This window comes from Silene latifolia, chromosome 5 (genome assembly GCF_048544455.1).
Source record: "Silene latifolia isolate original U9 population chromosome 5, ASM4854445v1, whole genome shotgun sequence".
Classification (NCBI taxonomy): domain Eukaryota; kingdom Viridiplantae; phylum Streptophyta; class Magnoliopsida; order Caryophyllales; family Caryophyllaceae; genus Silene; species Silene latifolia.
The window spans coordinates 12,695,607-12,716,037 of NC_133530.1; the positions used below are offsets into that span (position 1 = coordinate 12,695,607).

The 20,431-nt window shown below is 36.7% G+C and overlaps 4 protein-coding genes across 7 annotated transcripts; 2 read left to right on the forward strand and 2 right to left on the reverse strand.

Moving 5' to 3' along the window:
- Nucleotides 1-349: 349 nt before the first annotated feature.
- LOC141656760 (protein yippee-like At4g27745) lies at nucleotides 350-2,823 on the reverse strand. 2 transcript variants are annotated; one of them, XM_074463806.1, is made up of 3 exons: nucleotides 2,496-2,823; nucleotides 1,769-1,887; nucleotides 350-749 (listed from the first exon to the last, which is right to left on the reverse strand). In XM_074463806.1, exons 2-3 carry the CDS (start codon nucleotides 1,859-1,861, stop codon nucleotides 522-524), a joined length of 321 nt encoding a protein of 106 aa, XP_074319907.1. In that variant the 5' UTR covers nucleotides 1,862-1,887; nucleotides 2,496-2,823; the 3' UTR covers nucleotides 350-521. The 2 variants fall into 2 exon arrangements, with proteins under 2 accessions (XP_074319907.1, XP_074319908.1); XM_074463807.1 differs by lacking the exon at nucleotides 2,496-2,823 and adding an exon at nucleotides 2,016-2,420.
- Nucleotides 2,824-4,269: 1,446 nt separating this feature from the next.
- LOC141654849 (protein yippee-like At4g27745) lies at nucleotides 4,270-4,778 on the reverse strand. Its single transcript, XM_074461963.1, has 2 exons — nucleotides 4,674-4,778; nucleotides 4,270-4,497 (listed from the first exon to the last, which is right to left on the reverse strand). The coding sequence occupies exons 1-2, from the start codon at nucleotides 4,776-4,778 to the stop codon at nucleotides 4,270-4,272; spliced, it is 333 nt and encodes a 110-aa protein (XP_074318064.1).
- A 1,470-nt stretch (nucleotides 4,779-6,248) lies between these two features.
- Nucleotides 6,249-13,500, forward strand: LOC141656751 (RNA-binding protein 1-like). Of its 3 annotated transcripts, none has more exons than XR_012548560.1 (7): nucleotides 6,249-6,447; nucleotides 7,965-8,089; nucleotides 8,207-8,516; nucleotides 8,606-8,667; nucleotides 8,751-8,832; nucleotides 10,557-10,714; nucleotides 10,984-11,308. XR_012548560.1 is itself a non-coding variant. In XM_074463796.1 (7 exons), exons 1-6 carry the CDS (start codon nucleotides 6,357-6,359, stop codon nucleotides 10,661-10,663), a joined length of 777 nt encoding a protein of 258 aa, XP_074319897.1. In that variant the 5' UTR covers nucleotides 6,249-6,356; the 3' UTR covers nucleotides 10,664-10,681; nucleotides 12,968-13,500. The 3 variants fall into 3 exon arrangements, 2 of the variants coding, with proteins under 2 accessions (XP_074319897.1, XP_074319896.1); XM_074463796.1 differs by lacking the exon at nucleotides 10,984-11,308 and adding an exon at nucleotides 12,968-13,500 and having other exon boundaries at nucleotides 10,557-10,681; XM_074463795.1 differs by having other exon boundaries at nucleotides 10,557-10,681.
- Nucleotides 13,501-15,906: 2,406 nt separating this feature from the next.
- LOC141656754 (oligopeptide transporter 9-like) lies at nucleotides 15,907-20,031 on the forward strand. Its single transcript, XM_074463797.1, has 6 exons — nucleotides 15,907-16,605; nucleotides 17,043-17,140; nucleotides 17,368-17,937; nucleotides 18,452-18,710; nucleotides 18,802-18,984; nucleotides 19,277-20,031. Exons 1-6 carry the CDS (start codon nucleotides 16,138-16,140, stop codon nucleotides 19,898-19,900), a joined length of 2,202 nt encoding a protein of 733 aa, XP_074319898.1. The 5' UTR covers nucleotides 15,907-16,137; the 3' UTR covers nucleotides 19,901-20,031.
- Nucleotides 20,032-20,431: the final 400 nt, after the last annotated feature.

The window sequence follows — 20,431 nt, forward strand, 5'->3', positions numbered from 1 at the left end:
AATTGCGAATCGGTAAGGGCGTATTAATAGTGAATCCGGTAATCATGTTTTAGAAAGAACTTACACCAGAAAATATGATTTTTAACACATACAACACCTATATAGCATATTCTTCTGGCAATATCGCTTCAGAGATTGGTCTCTCTACCATGCGTGATTGTAGTAATCGGAGAGGTACTTGTGGAGAATCTGGTCAGTAAATTAAAGATAACTGGAAATAAGAAAATACCGATGTAATTTATTCTACAGAATTACAGCGTGTCTTCTTAATTCACCCCGAATTTACAAAACTGAAATGCGATGTGTAGACTGAGAGCCTATTCAAAGCAACTTCCGAACAATAAGCTCGTGGGAAGAACAATGACTTTTTCATTCACAAAAGACGGGAGTATTTTACAGCACGGGGATACAGAATAAGGATCAGGAATGAACACTTAAGATTGGGACATCTATACAAGGTAAAGGAGTTAAAAGCAATTACAGGCTTTCCATACGAAGTGTTATGGAAGCTTATTAAGCGGCTACCAATCTTCCTTGACAATTTTGGACTTTTCGAATATGAATTTGCCTTCCTTGTACTTTTGGGACGATTCATAAGCACGCAAGTACTTCCATCCCAACACTTGACGGCAATCGCCACAAAAGATATCAGCAACTGTGTGGAGGCCAGTCATGAGAGGTCTATCCTCTTTAGGTCCAACTTCAACATTCATAGCATGGGAGAACAAAAAGGCACGGCCATGTCTACCCTAAAATCACAACATTGCATCATGGACGTTGGATAATAACATAATCATCGTCAACTCTCAAAGAACATAACAAAAAACCAAAAACTCGTCCTAAAAGGCTTCCATGACCACTACAAGGGGAAATGGATGGAGGAAGGAAATGGAAATTTTCTATTGTTTGGTTAGTATAACTTCTTAACATAGTCACAATCCATGACGCAATGTATTTATTCTTCAGATAGGTAAGACGGTAAGGCTCCCATGCCGAGGAAGGAGGTAATGGGTATCGGCATACTGCTATAGGGGGGTAATGAGACTCGGAAACCAGGCCTGTAACAGTCAGGCCACAAGGAGGGACGCGCAACCAATCGGCATGTACCTAGTGTCTCAATATTTTTTTTTTTTTTTTTGTGACAGGGAACCCGCAGCCGCTACCTTTGGTGCGCACTGGGTAAACCCTCGGGTGTACGTGATAGCCTGCAAACCACGTATACCAGGTAAGCCACCCGAGGGTGACAGGCTCGAAGTCTATTAGGCATAGACTCAGGCCAAGAATGCTCCAGAAGATTTTGCTCTTGGGACTGAGCTATAACAAAATCAGTTTGTATTTCATAACATAGCCTCAATCCACGATGCACCACTAAAAAGCTGCACAATTGCTATGTTGCTCAGACTCGGATATTTAACATAGTGTCAGACTTTCAGTCCATGGTGCAGCAATAAAACCAGTCAAAATTACCATGTGTTACTCAAACTCGACTAGAAGCATATCAAACAACATAGAATCCGAGTATTGTACTAGGCAACACATAACCTTAATCATCCAGCCAAAATTGTGCCCTTTTGGCAAAGTTAAGTTAATTAATTGACAGAAAGCAGGGTAATGAATAATGTACACACATCCAAAGAAGCTAGTTAATTAGTTATACAAAAGTATAGCCTTATAATTCAACTTAACTTGAAAAACATTACTCTCTCCGTTTCAGTCATTTATTTACCTTTTACGCATTTTAATCAAATGTAAAAATGGATTAAGATACCTGGAAAGCCTTGGAAATAATATCATCATGAAGACAAACTTGATTTCGACAATTACAGCAGCTATACACTCTTGGACCACTCAATTCAGCCATCAAAACTCACTTTATAACTTAAACCCCTGAAATACAAAAAATCCCATATTAATAAAATCAATTAAACTGAAAAATTAAGCATAAAAATCACAACTTTAGATCAAAATAAACTGATCATATGCAATTAAAGGGAAACCCATTAAACATTAATTACCCAAAAATGAAGAAAACAATCAGATGATGATTATGATGAACAAAGATTCCCAAAAAAGGAAGGTTAGCGTGCAAAATTGAACTAATGTTTTGGGTAATATTAATTGTTATAGATTCATGCACCTAGAAATATCATTAAAATGGGAAGCTTGAGAGTGACATGATTGTTGTTAAGGAAGTGTAATTAATAAAATAATGGACATTTTTAATTTTATTTTTTTCTTGGGCAAAAAAATGGAGTAAAGAAGGAACATAAGAAGTCCCACATAAGTTAAACAAGTGATAAACAAAAAGATTAATCAAATAACAATGGGCTCCTTGGGAGTTTTACATAAGAATAAGATGATATTTTTTTCCTGTTCCCGTCAATAGTTATCCGAGTTTGAAATTTTTCTTACCACTCTATATATTTCAAACAATGATAACTATTGATCTAGATAGAGCGATAATTTTAGCAAAAAGAGGATTTCGGATCATTTACCTCTTAATTAGTGTGATTAATTATGTGTAACCAATTTATTGTTTTTATTAGACCATGGTAGTAGTTGATACCACTTGAAAGTCCATAGTATAGAGAGAGGTTTTGGGTTTATGTGGGTGGAAGACGGAAGTGTTTTGGTAAAATTGGGGTGTTTGTTTGTTTTGTTGGAGTAGAAAAGTGGTAAGAAAAAGTAGGTAATACTCTTATGCAAACACGCGCAATTTTAGGTGCAATGCTTTGTGAGTTGAAATCCCATGGGTGGGATGATTGGAATTGTAGGTATGATTGGATTTTTTTGCACAGTTTCAATGATTTTGTCATGTCTTGCGCTATGATTGTATCTTTACCTTGAGTACATCTAGGTGATCTAGCAAATAGGGATATAATCCGATCCCAATTTTTGGTTCACAAAATCTCATTTGTGACGGCACGTATCCGTCACTTTGGAGTGACGGATACCATTTTCCTTCACAAAAGACCCAAATAGAGGAAAGAGGGAAGCACATGGGGTGCCCTCACCTTGTCCCCCCTATCCGTTTTGTGAGTGACATTATCCGTCACTTGCTCCGACCCGTCTTCAACAAGACTAATTGTTTTGGGTTAAGGCCATCTCAGTTAGCAGGAGTTCGGAGTTAGGACGATAGTCACAATTAATTTAAATAAAATAAAAATAAAAAGCGTGTTATGAGACATCTTATCGTATGGATTGGATTGGGTTATGAAACCTTTTGTAATCGGGTTGGGATTTAGGTCGATTTAGATCAAATTATGTATAGTTACATATAAATATACTCTAACCAAATGGGTTTGGTGTGGTGGTTACTCACCTCATCTCTTAACAGTGAGGTCATGGGTGGTTCGAACCCTGCCTATGAGAATGGAGCAAACTCTTTGGCCAGCCGTTTACCTCTTCTTGAGAGCACCCGCGGCAAGGGGATTATATACACTGTTGTCGACGGTGGACACCCCGGTTTACACAAAAAAAAAACATATAAATATACTCTATTGCTTACTTTTATTACTCTCATTCGGTAGGATATACGATAACGTGGTACACTCAGTGTAACCAAGAATTTCTCCACTTTGACAAAAAATAAGTCCATAGATTAGATTATGTCATTTGTACTTGCTCGTTTAATTAAATTTTTTTGGCATATTTCAAATTAACTTGTTAATCTTATGCTTGGTTCATGTCGTGTTATTGTAGTGTGCCAATTTTTTTTTTCAAATTATCGTTCCTTTTAAATTATGAAAAATTACTCCGTATGTTTAGAATTTTCCATTCATGAACCATTTATTGGGAACAAAACTTTTAGAAAATGTACTAAATCAACTCCTTATTTTGATTTTTGTAACTGTATTAACTTTCAAATACGTGTTTTAATCTTAACACATCCTTAACTACGACAACTAGTTTACACAAACTTATCGCAAAAAAAGGATCTTTTAGTAACTACTTTTAATAGTGTTATGTTGGATTCATTTTACAACTATATTAATGTAAAACCGCTTTACACAAGACTAACTCTTACTATATAATTATAGTTTTGTTTCTCTCTTTGAGCTTATTGCCATTCAAATTGCAACATAAATAAGATTACAATTGATTAAACTCGACATTCATGTCACTTAATTTTATTCATCTCATACATTCTTGTCATAATAGTTACGATTAATACAAGTCAAATAACATATATAATTGTATTTCTTATAAATACATGAACAAGTTGGATATGAAAATTACATTAGGCATACAATTGTTTTAGGCATTCAATTAGGCTGCTGCCTTAACTAATTTAGCAAATTCAAGTATGTACTTGCCCTCCTTGTAAACTTGTCTTGGTTCATAGGCACGAAAATACTTCCAACCCAAAACTTGACCACATTTTGCACAATATATATCACCCACGGTAAAATGCCCGGTCATCAGTTTCCGGTCCTCTTTCTCTCCCACTGTCACGTTCATCGCGCTTCCAAACATCGCGGCTCGTCCTGATTTTGCCTGAAATTAATCCATAATCAAACACGAACTCAACATAAAGTCAGCAAATTAAAGTTTAACATTATTATGAAACCATATACGTTAGATAATTACAGGATCAAATAATATTTATGGAACTTTCGCAGAAAGGCTACACATTAGAGAAACCGTAATACTTTATTAGGAGAAAAACTGACCATAAAAGACTTGGAAAGAAGGTCTGTGGAAAAGGCAACAGGATTCAAGCAATTATTGCAGCTATACACTTTGCTTGGAGCATCATCACTCCATTTATCATCCATTATTATACTTTGATTATTGAGAAGATTATAAGAGTTTGATTAATGAAAAATGAGTAAATGGATGTCTATCTATATCTCAAATGATGGTTGACTTGTCTTGGTTAGAAAAATAAAGCCTTGATCATCAAGGAATCAAAGATAAGAGTATTATGTAAGTTGGTCACTTACTTTTCTACTTTGTCACTATTCACATATATTTAGATTGGTTTGATCATTCCCAAAATCTCATTTGTGACGGCACGTATTCGTCACTTTGGAGTGACGGATACCATTTTCCTTCACAAATGACCCAAATAGAGGAGAGAGGGAAGCACATGGGGGTGCCCCACCTTGTCCCCCCTATTCGTTTTGTGAGTGACATTATCCGTCACTTGCTCCGACCCGTCTTCAGCAAGACTAATTGGATCATTATCCTAATTTTTAATAGGGATTCTTTTAGGTTTGATGTTGACGGGTTTGAATTAGTGATTGGATTATAATTTAAAGGCTATGTCGAGAATATGACCGTCCATGATTACCTCCTTTAGTTTGGGAAATGGATCCTCTCCATTTCTTTCTCTCCATTTCCTCTCTATTTCCTTTCTTAAACTCATTTAATAATATTTTTTCCACCAAACCTCATTATCCCTTTATTTTTACCCATAAATTTTGAACCGTTCGATGATGTTAAAATACGATCTGGACCACCGAAAGGAAATGACCTCTCCATTTCTTTTCAGAAAAATGGCCTCTCCATTTCTTTTCAGGAAATGGAGAGAAACTCGCCTCTTTAGTTTGCTAGTACTTAACTAGAACTAAGAATCTACTTATCCATTCTTTAACACCACGATCTAAAGTATCTGTTGAGAATAAAAGTTAGCTCAAGTGGTAAAAGTTCTTTCACTTCAACCATGAAATCAAGGGTTCTATTCTCACAAACAGCATAAGTGCGCTCATGTTCTTTAAAACTTAATTTCAGCTCTATTCAGTTTAGTTCAGTTCAGCTTTTATCTTCACAAATTAAATCTTATTTCAATTCAGTTTCAGTTCAAAAGAATATGGCATTCGTTAATGCACCTTATTTGCTAGTATAAGCATGTAAATTTCTCATTTTTTTCTTATCTTCTCCGAAGTGATTTTTAATTAAATTTGTTTCATCCAAAATCCTCTTCATTTTTCAAATATTACTCGTATATGTCTATATACTATGTATACAAGAGATTGGAGATATCTGTTGTACATTTCATCTTATTCAATTGATTAAATAAGGAGATTTGTTTAAATATCAAACAACTATACATTTCCATTTCAAAATTATTTCAAACTTCGATTTCTTGAAATCATGAATATGATTATGTCTATATCTATCCAATCCAAAATGAAATCCTAAAAATAAAGAAATAGTTGATCTTCAATCATAATTTTTCGGGATCAGTTCAGGTTACGGTTCAGTTCGGGTCTATTATCAAACACAAGTCCACACTCAGCCAAATCAGCACTCGTAGAGAACACTAGCGATAGTGTGGTTCCTCGCTTTGGCTCGAAAACTTGTCCTGTTTCTCTCTCCATTCCTTAGCTTTCTCTCTCTAGAAATCGAAAATGTCAGACCCATACTATGCATATCAGAACACAATGCAGCCACCGCAAGCCGCCGCAACACTCGTCGGAAAACGCCCTCGTAACGAATACGGTATTTCCCTCTTTCCCCCAATTTTCCCTTTTCAACTCTTCAAAATTAGGGTTTTTTCTGTTTTATGTAATTCAAATTAGAACAAAGATTACATCGTTCACTTGAATGAAGCTCCATTTGATGACTGTAAATCGAAATTTGACTGAAGTTTGCCTTGTTTTTACTTATTGTTTTGGTATTTTGCTTAGGTGATTTAGGGTTTTAGCTAAACGTGTAATTTTTTTTTTATCTGGGTTGCTAATTGTTGAAGTTTAATTTTAGAAAGTTTGCGTCTTGTTAATTTTCTGCCTAGTTAATCTTTCGCGGTTAAAGAGTTTTGTATTTTCACAAAATTGAAACTTTTTTAAGAGTAAATTTGGTGAAGGGACAAATCTTAGTGCTGTTATTTGTAGCAAAAATGTTAGTTGGTGAATTGTTAGGCATAGTACTGCGCTGTTAATTTAGTAGATTGCGCGTTTAAGGAAACTGGCTAGCCCAGGCTCAAAGCATAATGAGGCTTTAGCCAAAATGTCTCAGGCGCCGGCCTTGTGCTTACGGTGCAATTAGAGAATAACACAAATATCCAGTTTTACTTGCATGTTAGCCTCTTTAGAATCTCACAAAGTGTTGTTGCAATGCAAATTTATTCGAGAAAACAGTATGCTTTGCGTGAGTGAGATGCGCACCATCACTCACTTTCTGCCTATTGTCTCGCTGTTACGGGCCTTTCAAAATTAAGGTCCTCTTATCTGTCAAGCAACAGAACAAGTTGATCGTCATCAATCATCATTATCTGGTATCAACTTTAAGTAGTCTAAGTTAGTAAGTTGTTTAATTTAGGGCTTAGTTTAGGAAGGGCAAAGTGCACTGAGGTGATGGGGTCCCATGGAGACAAGGGGTAAGGCGAAGGTGCACACCTTATGGACAGGAGGTGCATTGATTATCAAGCAAACATTTATTATATTTTAAAATCATCTCTTTGTGCAACAATAATCCCCTATTTGTTTTTGAAGAGTGCTAACATGAATTTATAATTGAAAATTAAGCATTAAGGGGAGAAGAGAAGGGTAAATTAAAAGAATTATGAAGAATAAATGTAGGATTTAATAGTAATGCGCCTCAAGTTCGTCTTACTAGTTGTGCTCGTGCGCCTTTGCATCCCATGCACCTCCTTGAGGCGATTTGGCTGGCGCCTCACGCCAAGGGGCGGCGTGCCTCAGGCGCGCTTATTAAACTAAGATTAGGGAGGTTATATGAAGTTTATTCGGCTGGGAAAGAAAAGGGAGGGCATGGTGTGCGGATATCCAATCTGGGTCGTCCCATTCGTAGATTACGCCCTACGAACCGCAAGATAATTTATGTGTTGGGTAGTACTGCTTAAATTGTCTTGCTGCTCTAACCTGAGGTAAAAAAACTGTTGTGTTTGATTATGTTTGATGATTGCTGCTCCTGCACCCTTGCTTGTAATGTTTTTATTTTCTTCTGAAGATGGAGACTTCCGCTGTAGACTTTATGAATCTTTTTTCTTGGTTTCTTAGATGTTCCGCCGCCTGGACAAGAGCCGTCTAGTTATTATTCTCACGAGGATAACAGGGCACCCCAACGGCAAATGAGAGAGACTGAACCCATTAATCATTCCTACAACCATTATCTACCTAGTGGGGTAAGGATCTTTTAGCGTTCTTATTGCTATATACTTGTATTTGGGCCTTTTCCACCTACCCCCGATGCACTGGTTGGTGTTTGGTTCTAATATAAGCACATTTATGATATGTTGCAGCAAAATCCATATCTAGGCGCAGAGACTGGCACCTTACATAGCTCTGGTTACCCAGCTAATGATCCTCGGATGGGCATTGATCCTCGGTTTGGCAATGATCCTCGGATGGTAAATGATCCTCGGATTGCTGTCGACCACCGTATTGCAAGTGATCCTCGCATGGGAGGTGTAATGGACCCCGGAATGTCACTGAATGGACGTGGCTCTAACCTTGGCTCTGGTAGGTCGGAAGTGCCTCTCCCTCCTGATGCTAGTAGCACAATCTTTGTGGAGGGCTTGCCCTCAAACTGCTCTCGCAGGGAAGTGGCCCGTATCCTTCACTAGTTAATTTCATGATACTATTTAAATATCGTTATTCTTTATACATATTGTCCTTGTTTCCTTCACTGTCATTGGTAGACATCTTCCGACCTTTTGTAGGATATAAGGAAGTCAGGCTTGTGACCAAGGAATCTAGACGTGTATGTTGCTAATAATTTGTTCCATCAATTTTTAGTATGCTATTCTCGGATTTTCTAGTAACATTTTACTTTTTAATGTTTAGCCTGGCGGAGATCCACTTGTGCTGTGTTTTGTTGACTTTTTGAGCCCGCCTCATGCTGCAACAGCATTGAATGCCTTACATGGTGAGTTCGATCAGGGATTTTTTGCTTGCTTACTGCTTCAAAATAGCTTCTTATCTTTGTGGTTTACTATATGTATGCATTAGCTTTGTGGCCCCTACTGAATTTTTAGGTACATTGAATCAATGTGAATTTCATGGTATACTGTATGCACGATGCATCGGATAATCGCAAAAGATGTGTGTTGACTAAATGTATGTAGTGGTCATAGGCTCACATGTATTATGTAACATGTAAGTGCCTTGGCTTTTGTTTATGAGGAGGACATTACTGTGGGACTAGTGTAGGACTGGGGTTAGAACTTAGAAGTAGAATTTGAAAAGAGCTCTTGTACTGTAATAAGAGGTTCAATCCTTGCTGATTAGATATCACTACAATATTATGAGGCTTTCTATCCTAGCTGCGTATTTTACTTTTTGTTTCGAAAGTAAAGTAGCAGTTTGAGCCTTTTTATCTTGTTAGTATTTTGAAATGAATGGGAGCCATTCAGATTTCATTTGACATGAATTGATGCGTTGTAGGGGTTGATCATTTCTCCCTTATTTTTAACTAGCTAAACAGAACATACGTTTGAACTTTGAGTGAACTTCTTTTCCGCCGAGACTCTGACATGATCAGGTAGAAACTATAAGCGCTGGGTAGTAGGGAGATACTCTTTGCGATGATTTTTCCCTTTCCACCCCTATCATAGCCAATATTGTGGTTTCTTTGTTGGGCGTTGCCTGCTGTTCAAAGTGGGTTTTGCTGTCTGTTCTCAGTTAATTTGCTTGAAATTCTTTGACCTTTAACTTTTGTTTTCATATACTAGATTTTCAATTTTACTTTTTGGCTCATGAATCATGAGTTATAGTTATGTTTAAGGGCCTCCAGGTTATGCAATTCTTACTAGCTTATTGTCTTTTATTATTCCTTTGTAAATATGTAATCCATGTCGGTTTCTTCATTGGACGCAAGATTGGTTCTTCTATTGGATTGTATGATACGGAGTATTAGTAGAAAATTTGGATTGGCTGTACTTATGGTCGTATAAATGATTACATTATTTTTGAAACTGCATCAATTAATTCATCCAGTAAGATAGGTATCCTTTCTTTTTATCGTGCGGATTTATTTAAGTATATGCCTTCCACTATAAGAGCAATGGACTGTTTCCAGAGTTTGGTTTGTTTGTTGGAGGCCGGGAGTTGTTTCTGGACAGGCCATATATCTTTATTTAGATTTTACGTTGGATTTAAGCGCGTCATAAGCTTTCCTGCAGACACCTTTCCAGTTATTTGCTTTTTTCTTAAAAGGATTATGTTGCGTTAACTTTGCATTATTTGGGTTTTAGTTTAGGAGAACCATATAAACATTTGAAAGCTCGATGCCTGAACCCTTCTTCATGGCGCTGTTCTAACATGTTTATCATCTGCCTTTCTCGTCCAATTAATTCCTCTCGGTACGAAGGAATTTATTTTTATTTTCATTTTTTTTCCGAAAAGGATAATTGCTGGAACTTGGGCATATAGGGTTGGTTTCTTACGTGCTGTCCAAACCATAAAGCATCTTATTTAAATCTGACAACCTATAATTGGTCGGGACTTGTTAACATTATGATTCTGTTTTCGACTTGAACTAATGCACGAGGGATTGTGTGCGTCTTTAAAGGTCTAGTAGGCGATGCCCAAATTTCATCTAAAGTTGGATCATGGTCAATTGTGTGGCGTGAGTAAAATTCGCTTTTGCAGGTTATTTGTTCGATGAGACTGATCGCGACTCCGCTATTTTAAGGCTACAATATGCTCGTTTTCCCGGGGCAAGGTCGTCAGGTGGAGGGCGCCGTAGCAAACGTTAAAACGGTGAAATTTTGCAGGTGATAAACGCCATTCTCCATATGCTTAACCTTGTACGTTAATCGCTAAATACATAATAACCGTGGTATTAAATTTGGGTTTGCGTTTTGATGTCAGAAACAAGCGTCCTGGCCTGATCTCGGCCATTGCGCTATAAATATGGCTGATAGGCCGGCCGCCTCTAAATACGGCCACGGTAACCCCTTCGAAACCTCGATATCTATGTTGCGATGCGCTACCGTGGCCAATATTTAATACCATGTTCATAATTGGAACTAGAACACCCGTACTCGTTAAATCATCATACGATGTTTCTATGTAGGAACCCGCTCAAAAAAGGGACGTTGCGATATTGGGGACGAAACAAAATTTTCTTACATTTGGAGAAGCCTGCTTATGTTTCGCTACTACGGCTTTCTTAGGGCCGATTTAAATAGGGGGTGTAATCACGTTTTGCGCTAATATCTAGGGAGCTTGAAGCTTATATCGTTTCCTTGGACAACGACGAAGCCAAACCTGTATTTGTTTATAGATATTGGGCAGATTGATAGTTAACTTATTTGCCTGAAATGTGTTAGTGACAGTCTTGCTTTGTGTTGAATGATCATTTGTGTGCTTAAATGATTTCTGATTTTTCTGTTCTGTCATTAATGCCTTGAAATAATTTGCAAAGTTTGTAGTATTGATAGGATCTTATCTTGGTACCCTATGTTCTCTTACACTTCGACCTTGGTACCATCTCGAATATGATCTTTCCTGCCCTTCAGCGTTTGGTTGTTTAGAGGTGGTGGGGGGCATGCATGGATTATTTTAGGGATAGCAAATCATCTCCTGGTGACTTGCCTGATAACTTAGGTATCTTCTTTACCGTCCACCGTAATCCATCTGTTACCCATGTGTTTAGGTATTCTTTTTGTGAGTCTCGGTCGTTTGTTTATATTCCTTCTTTGGTATATCTTTGTTCTGAAAGACCATTTTGCCCTTTTTTTTACCTGTACCTTTGACTGGAGGACCCAAAACCTGATCCAAACCCAACCTTTAGCAAATTGATTAGATAGAGGAAGCTTTAAGTTTGTATCTTTTCTAGAATGGCCTATCGAGTTTCCCTTAGATAGTTTCATCTAAATGATGCTATGCTGTTTCTACACTGAACGAGTCTTTTACTCCGTATGTTTTAAAACACGTCTACGAACTGGCTAGAGCAGCTGCTACTTCATTTTCACTGGTAAACGTCATGGATTCCACTTGAGATCACATCTTTCCGTTTTCTTCACATCTGATGTTGAATATGAAGTACCTAAAAATTCTATTATGCTTCTCATAGATTTTTCTGACCATATGGCGTATGCATTCCCATTACTTCATCATATCTGGTGCATGTTGCTTTCGATAACTGAGTTTTTTGTTATTTGTCATAGGTTACGAATTGATTCATCATAACAGAACCGGTAATAATTGTTTTTTTGTCATTAGAAACTCTCTTGTTGCATACTTCCATCTTCAACTTTCTAAGCTGAGAAATGGATCTGGTTTTAGACAATAGTGGTTTTTGTCTTTCCGTTAGGTTTTGACCGTTGGGTTAGTAATTCGTAACAGTTTACGCAATATTTTCACGAGTGCAAGAACTGCAGGGTGTGGTGATTTATATGAAATGATCCCAAAACTATAGTATGAAATGCCTAGTTTTAGTTACATTACGCCTCTTTTGGGTGGTCACTCGTACAAAACGTTACGCTTATCCCTACCATCCCAATCCAAAACCGTCTCACGAAATACTATAATGTTATTAGGCATTTATTTTTGTGGTACTCTAATAAAGGAATTAAAAATCTTGTTGGTTGATCTGAGTATGTAATGTGTTTGTGTCTTATGGTGGCGGCGTGTTAAGTTGTCTTGGTAACAAACTACGTAAAACACCGGCGATAATGTACATGGGTTGTTCTGAACATGTTGGAGCTAGATACTGTGCATTGCGATTAGGAAACCGCTGGTTTTGTCTCTGATGTTACTAGTATGTAACAATCTCATAATATGAGACTCAAAATCTACTTCTAGTCGATGTTACTAGTACCGTACTACTGTCTCGATGGATGTTTACATTTTCCGTAGTTGAGTCTCGTATGTTTGAGTATGTTTTCTGTATGGAAGATTACTCATTTGTGTGTGAAATCTTTCAATATGAAGTAGTCCATCTCTTCACCGTCTCCATCTTCGTTTAAAAAACAAACGTAAACAATTAATTGCGACGTTCTCGTGAGTGATAACCAATAAACGCAATTTTCATACGTTGATTTCATACTTCTCAGCTCCGTAGTGAGTGCATATCAGCATATGGTCCCAGTTCTTGATAAGGAACGATCATTGTTGGTGAGCGTGCTACTAATAGTCAGAAGTGGAAGACCGGAAGCTAGAGTGTTTAGTGGGCAAAATGTCATGTGATTCACACTTTTAGCGGGTCTCAGTCGATATTATTGCGGTTGGCAATTCCTGGTCCTGGTCAGAGATCACTGTGTTCACGCGGGCGGTCCAACAAAGTGCGAGTGGTTGGACTAAGATCGTTAGACTGCTAGCCGTGGAGGAATTAGATCCTCGATCTATGGTCAATCCTTGATTTGTTCGTCGATCTTTTTTAATGGATTCTTTGGGATATTTTACGCCATTGAGTAATTGGTATAGTCTAATTTTGTACGTTTTGATAATCCTAAATCCTAATGCATGAAATTGGAGTGAACGGATGAAGTAATTTTGTACTCGTTTTTAGGTTATGTAGTACGAGTAATTGTTTTGAGACTAGTAGTATTTAATTTTGTTGGTCAAATGATGTTGCCGTGTTTGTGTGATATTGTTATATACTTCATCTGTTTCATCATTTGTTTATCTTTTGTTTTGGAATAGAGTATTGAGAGGAGAAGGGTCCATAATACTAGGTGTGGGTGGTAAACTGGTAATGGACAATGGATTAGGGAATTAAATAACCCTTCAAAAACATTTCTAATATAAAAAGGTAAAGAAATAAATGAGACACTCATAAACTAACGATCGGGACAGAGGGAGTACCGGAGTAATGGTTCTGGTTGCACCATAGTAAAACAAAAGAAGAAATTAGTTTTTATAATTTTATTAATTTTAATATAATTGTTTTTTGTTTAGGAGCAGAAAAACGGGTTCACATTTCAAGAATCTGTACGTACGGTCAAGCATTAAGTAAACGGTGCGGCATTATTTGACTGGACAAATGTGGCTGCAAATTGCAATTGCTTGTCTAATCTATCCACTATTTCGTGGAGCTGGCCCATCTTCACAGTCAGTCAAATGTTCTTCCTTTCCCCACTCTCTAGTCACTATATGTGGTCCCGTTTAAAAACGTCTTAACTTAAACCTCTACACGAGTCATAAATTATACACAAATTCTCATTTATAATGGGTATATTCGTCATAAACTTACGACGGATCAAGTAATACTCATATGTAATAGATAAGACAAAAGGAGAATACTTAGGGAGTAACAATCTGTTTTGTCCTATCTTTCCATATGGATAATACTTGATCCGTCGCAAGTTTGTGACGGATATGTTCGTCATAAGGGCATTAACAATAGACAAACCCCAAATGAGATTTGTCTAATGCCACATCACTCAACAAACAAACCTCTCTAATAAGTAACAACAAACCTTAATACAACAGTAGACAAACCTCTTAAATATAAACAAACCCCAAATGAGATTTGTCTAATGAATGAATAATTCACAAATTCTCATTGAAAACGAGCATATCCGTCACAAATTAAAGACAGGTTAAATAGGACATTACTTGATCCGTTTTCAGCTTGTGATGAATATACCCGTTTTTAATGACTTGTTGGAATTAGAAATGGGACCTTGCTGAAGCTTGACCTATTTTAAAATTCTACTACGACTTTAAGATCACATATTCAATCCCCGTCGACTATTGGAAGAAATAATGAATTCCTAGTTGCGCTTAGAGTAAAGTCATATATGTCCGGACGTATTACGGTATCATTATTACTCCCTTTGTCTCAATCATTTATCAGTCTTTAACTAAGACAAATAAATGGTTGGGACTTGGGACAAAGGGATTATATATATTACTCAGTATATAACATTATTAATTTATCAACTTTGTTGTTCTCAATTTTAGAGGGTTAAAATATAAGTCGTGGCTATTTTTTATTTATATTTCGATGCTACTTTTTATGAATTTGTTTTGCCTTAGATGTAGAAAATTATTATTCTATTTTGACATTAAGTATACAACTCCACAATGTACTCCGATCGGTACATATGGAATACGGGAAACATGTAATTGTTGAGAGATATAAGTGAGAAAATGAAATAGTTGAAAGATATAAGCGAGAAAATTCCTAATATTTTTTACGAGTACATTTTTCTTTTTATTAAAAGGAATATAAATAAAAAGGTGCAGAGTATCTCAGTGCATCAGTTAAGATCAAGAATTCCGTGAGAATCTTGGTGTGTTCCATTATTAAATCTAAATGAACTCTCAAGATTCAACAACCTTTCCATGATTCACTCCAACAAAGTTAGCTCCATATCTATTCCTGTGTACATTAATCACATGTTTTTGTATACGTGAGGGAATGTATCCACAATTGTGGAAGTTGTGAAAAAAAACAAAATTTGAAAATGATGTAAATTCATACATATATATAGAAGATTATTTATTTACTTTCTTTAATTAAATTATGTATAACGCCAAATAAATTAACAAAATGGGTTAATACGAAATAAACTACATATACGAACCTTATTTGGAAGCTCACGTTGACCCATTTTCGATAATAATTTTCATCACAAGTCACAACCCCATTTAAATAATTTTTTCCACCTAAACAATACTTTTAATAAAATTCTACATAGAAGGTAGGAGTTATTTACGAGATATTATTGAATCGATAAGGAAATGATGTATGAATATATGATACGGTTAGATACTTAGATATATATTCTTCCGTTCCAATGAATTGTATACTTTGCTTTATACACGTTTGCTCATATCTTCAGTTACATATTATAAAAAAATAAATTATAGAAATTTGATGATATTCATAATCATAATGTACTTGATAAGACGATTGAAACAATATTTTACATGACTTTTTTTTTTATGTTATATATTAGAAGTTGTATTGAAGATTTTCGTCACTTATGAATAGTGCCCAAAAAGCAAACGTATACAATTCAATGAAACGGGGTAAGTACTCTACTATTTGATTGTTTTAGCTTTCCTAAGGCTAATTTAAGTGATAGTAAAACTCCTCCTTATAGATAAACAAGGTTATTTTCATGCTTACAAAAACACTTCTACAAAACGTAAATTCTTTGCGAAATATATACGTCTCTCTTCTTCCATTTTTTCATCCTAGAAATGGAAAACAATTAAATCACCATTGATAAAAATAGCAAAACACTCTCATTGGCATACTGAACTCATCGCAATGGCGGAAACACTAGATCCATCCGACTACGAATGGCCATACGAATGTCCAATAAAGCAAGTAGATGTGACGGTCTCAAAAACCGATGATCCAAACATGCCAGTAGTAACATTTCGAATGTGGGTTTTAGGTATTACGTCATGTGTTATACTTTCCTTTGTGAACCAGTTCATGTGGTACCGGAACAACCCTATGTTAATCTCGTCGATTTCAGCTCAAATTGCTGTGGTTCCAATCGGTCGATTAATGGCAAGAACATTGAGTAAGAGGGTGTTTTTTCAAGGTACAAGGTGGAGTTTTACGTTGAATCCGGGTCCGTTTAATGTTAAAGAACATGTTTTGATTACTATATTTGCTAATGCTGGTGCTGGTAGTGTGTATGCTACTCATATTTTGAGTGCTGTTAAACTTTATTATAAGAGGAGTCTTCCTGTTCTTCCTGCTGCCATTGTTATGCTTACCACTCAGGTTTCGATTCTTTATTCCTCGATTTTATACGAGTCCTTGATTTTGTATAAGACTGTTGTATTGTACCCTGTGTGTGTTTAGATTTACCTAATGCGTACCTAGAAAAAAAAATACGCACTTTGTAGTATGTTATTTCAATTTACAGACTTTTTCAGAATAAAAACGTAAAGAATCAGTCGAAATATTTAATAATGATTGAACAAAACAAAAAAGTTGCCATATAGTTAGGAAAACAATGGAAAACTTAATTTGGATGAGAATTAATAGTTAGCTAGTTGGTGACCCAAATTTGATAAATAAAACAATAAAATTGATTAATAATATAATTAAATAAAAATCATTATTATTTTGAAAGAATCTCTAGATTCACTGAATCTAGAAATTGTTATTATTTTGGATCATTTTGGATAATTTTTAATCAATTTGGAATATTGCAGATATTGGGATTTGGATGGGCCGGGTTGTTTCGAAAATTTCTGGTGGAGCCTGCAGAAATGTGGTGGCCTATTAATCTTGTACAAGTTTCAATCTTTAGGTATTACATTACAATCTTCACTCTTTCTCCATTGTCACTACTCACTACATACCTAATGTATAAGCAAAATGTTCGATACTGCCTCTGTTCATTTCATTCCCATGCGTTTTGGAAATGAAATGAAAAAATGAAATGAAACGGAGGGAGTATTATACTACACTTTTGATCTAGGGAGAATATATTCCGACTAAATTTGTTTGTTTGTTTGTTTGTTTGATTGATTGAAGTGCTTTACATGAGAAGGAAAAAAGAGCAAAAGGCGGCATAAGCCGAACTCAATTCTTCCTTATAGTTGTAGCTACTGCTGCTGCTTACTCTGTATTACCAAGCTACTTATTTGCACTGGTCTCAAGTATCTCATGGGTTTGTTTTCTTGGTCGAAAATCCGTCCTGATTAACCAATTGGGTTCGGGACAGATGGGTCTCGGGATTGGCTCGATTGGCATAGATTGGTCTGCCATTTCTACTTACCTAGGGAGCCCATTGGCTAGCCCATGGTTTGCAACAGCTAATATTGCAGTAGGATTTGTGGTTGTTTTGTATGTGATGGTGCCCTTGTTCTATTGGAATGGTGTATATAAGGCAAAGACGTTTCCGATATATTCTCAAGGTCTTTTTATGGGTAATGGATCAAAGTACCATGTTGAGAGTATCACTACTCCACATTTTGAGTTTGATAAAGATGCTTATGCCAAGAATGGTCCTATATATCTTAGTACATTGTTCGCTACGACTTACGGGTTAGGATTTGCAGCCCTTTCTTCTACACTTGTTCATGTGTTAATCTTCAATGGAAGGTATGCTCCCTACTATCATTTGAGTACTAGATTATATTTAGGCTTTGTTTGCTAAAATTAGCTGAAAAGATAGCTGAAACCATAGCTGAAAACTGAAAAGTTAACTGAAACCTGAAAAGGTAACGAATTAGGTAGCTGAAAATTAGAAACTGATAAAGTAGCTGATTATATAAAAAAGTGTTTGGCAAACTAGCTGAAAAGGTAACTGATTTTGATGAAATGACGTAAAAGAATATGATAATTATTTAATAGTATAAATTTAAGGGGTAAAAACGGAAAATGAAATTAGAACGGGTACCTGAAATCTCAAATGCTAATCTAGGTAGCATTTCATTTCAGGTAGCCAAATAAGCTACTTGCCAAACGCTTACAAAAAATAAGTTACCTGGAATTTTGGTCAAATAAACTACTTTGACCAAATCAGGTATCTGAAATGCCTTGCCAAACAGAGCTTTAGTCGACTTTTCTTGCACGGAACTTGCACAATGTATGAGATGACTTGCTAATCATGTAGAGATATATGGCTACAAATGCGAGGGGCATTCGGAAGGAAAAAGAAAATGGACATACACGCCAAGCTAATGAGTGTCTACGACCAAGTTCCGACATGGTGGTTCCATGTGGTTCTCTTGGCAAGCGTGGCCCTTTCTATATTTGCCTGTGAATACTACAAAGACTCGCTCCAATTACCATGGTGGGGTGTCCTCTTTGCCTGCGCTATCGCCTTTTTGTTCACGCTTCCTGTCGGTGTCATCCAGGCTACAACAAATCAGGTACTATAATAAATTTAGTAAGTGCTAATTTGTTGCAGCGAAATGTGTAGGCATTAACTGATGGTTTTGTCCATGCCTTTTAATTTAACAGCAACCAGGATTAAATGTCATCACGGAGTATATAATTGGGTATATCTACCCGGGAAGACCGGTCGCTAATATGTGTTTTAAAGTGTATGGCTACATCAGCATGAATCAAGCCTTAACTTTGACAGGGGACTTTAAGCTTGGCCATTACATGAAGATCCCTCCTAGATCTATGTTTATGGCTCAGGTAAATTTCCCTTTTCGATCTTGTCGGGAATTGTGATGTACTCCCTCTGTCCCGGGCATTTGTTGTCCTTTTCCATATTGGGTGTCTCAGTCAATTGTTGTCATTTCTATTTTAAGAATGAATTTGATGAGCAATTTGATCATTCACACTCAATTTGTTCCACTTGTTATTTAGTAATTGGCCCCTTCCCAATTCCTTGGTCTTTGTGCCAAAACCAAAAGACAACAATTGACCAGGACGGAGAGAGTAATAGTCTTCCCGTCTTACAAAGTACTAACATTTGATGGTTCAGCTCGTAGGTGCATTTGTATCAGTAGCAGTATACACTGCAACAGCATGGTGGATGATGAGTTCAATCCCACATATATGCGATCTATCCGAGTTACCACCCAACAGTCCTTGGACTTGCAGAATGGATACCACCTTTTACGACGCTTCCGTCATATGGGGTTTAATCGGACCTCGTCGGATCTTCGGAGACCTTGGATACTACACCAAAATAAACTGGTTCTTCCTGGTAGGAGCAATTGGGCCTTGTCTAGTATGGCTTGCTATACGCACATTCCCGAACCAAAAATGGATTGGATCCATTAACATGCCCGTCATATTCGGAGCAATCATGATGATGCCTCCAGCTAGCCCCGTGAACTTCACCAGTTGGATCATTATCGGGTTCCTGTCAGGTTTTGTCGTGTACAGATATCGCCCAAGATGGTGGGAACGATACAATTATATATTGTCGGGTGGGCTTGATGCAGGAACCGCTTTCATGACGATTCTAGTGTTTTTCAGCTTGCAGTATGTGAATAACATTGGGCTTAATTGGTGGGGGAACAATATGGATGATGTTAATTGCAGTTTGGCTCATTGTCCTACTGCTAAAGGTGTTGTGGTTGATGGTTGCCCTGTCTATTGATTATTGAAGTTGGATAATTTGGCCGGTAGTATTAGGTTTTTTTTTTATAGGATGTTATTATTATGCATTTCTCGATCGAATTTGTGATGTATGAATTTTAAGTAGCTCGAATAAGATTTTGTTAATATTGATATGAGAATGTCGTATGTATTATTAGGGTTTGCCATAGGCTTTAAATAAGTTACATAGGAAGCACCTAGACTCCTAGCTTTTAGGTAACTAATGATATGCAAATAACAACCGTATCAATTAGCTAAGAATATGCCTATTATCATTGCTAAATAATATCTATCCATAACACCCTCCCTCTGAAGCATGAAGGTCGAGAGTGCCCAGCTTGCCTAGAAGAGCCAGAAACTGTGGAGCTCCCAAGGCCTTTGTGAAAATGTCAGCTAACTAATCGGTAGTGGAGACATGAGTCATTGTTATCAAGCCTTCCGTAATCGCATCACGCACAAAGTGGCAATCAATCTCTATGTGCTTTGTGCGTTCATGATATACGGGATTGTGGGCTAGGCCAATAGCGGACTG

Coding starts and splice junctions, on each gene's coding strand:
- LOC141656760 (XM_074463806.1), bottom strand. CDS start 1,861: ATGGCTGAATTGAGTGGTCCAAGAGTGTATAGCTGCTGTAATTGTCGA. Junction 750..1,768: donor TTATTTCCAAGGCTTTCCAG/GTATCTTAATCC, acceptor TTGTGATTTTAG/GGTAGACATGGCCGTGCCTT.
- LOC141654849 (XM_074461963.1), bottom strand. CDS start 4,778: ATGGATGATAAATGGAGTGATGATGCTCCAAGCAAAGTGTATAGCTGC. Junction 4,498..4,673: donor TTCTTTCCAAGTCTTTTATG/GTCAGTTTTTCT, acceptor GATTAATTTCAG/GCAAAATCAGGACGAGCCGC.
- LOC141656751 (XM_074463796.1), top strand. CDS start 6,357: ATGTCAGACCCATACTATGCATATCAGAACACAATGCAGCCACCGCAA. Junction 8,517..8,605: donor CTCTCGCAGGGAAGTGGCCC/GTATCCTTCACT, acceptor TGTCATTGGTAG/ACATCTTCCGACCTTTTGTA. Junction 8,668..8,750: donor TGACCAAGGAATCTAGACGT/GTATGTTGCTAA, acceptor TTTAATGTTTAG/CCTGGCGGAGATCCACTTGT.
- LOC141656754 (XM_074463797.1), top strand. CDS start 16,138: ATGGCGGAAACACTAGATCCATCCGACTACGAATGGCCATACGAATGT. Junction 17,141..17,367: donor GTACAAGTTTCAATCTTTAG/GTATTACATTAC, acceptor GATTGATTGAAG/TGCTTTACATGAGAAGGAAA. Junction 18,711..18,801: donor TCCAGGCTACAACAAATCAG/GTACTATAATAA, acceptor TTAATTTAACAG/CAACCAGGATTAAATGTCAT.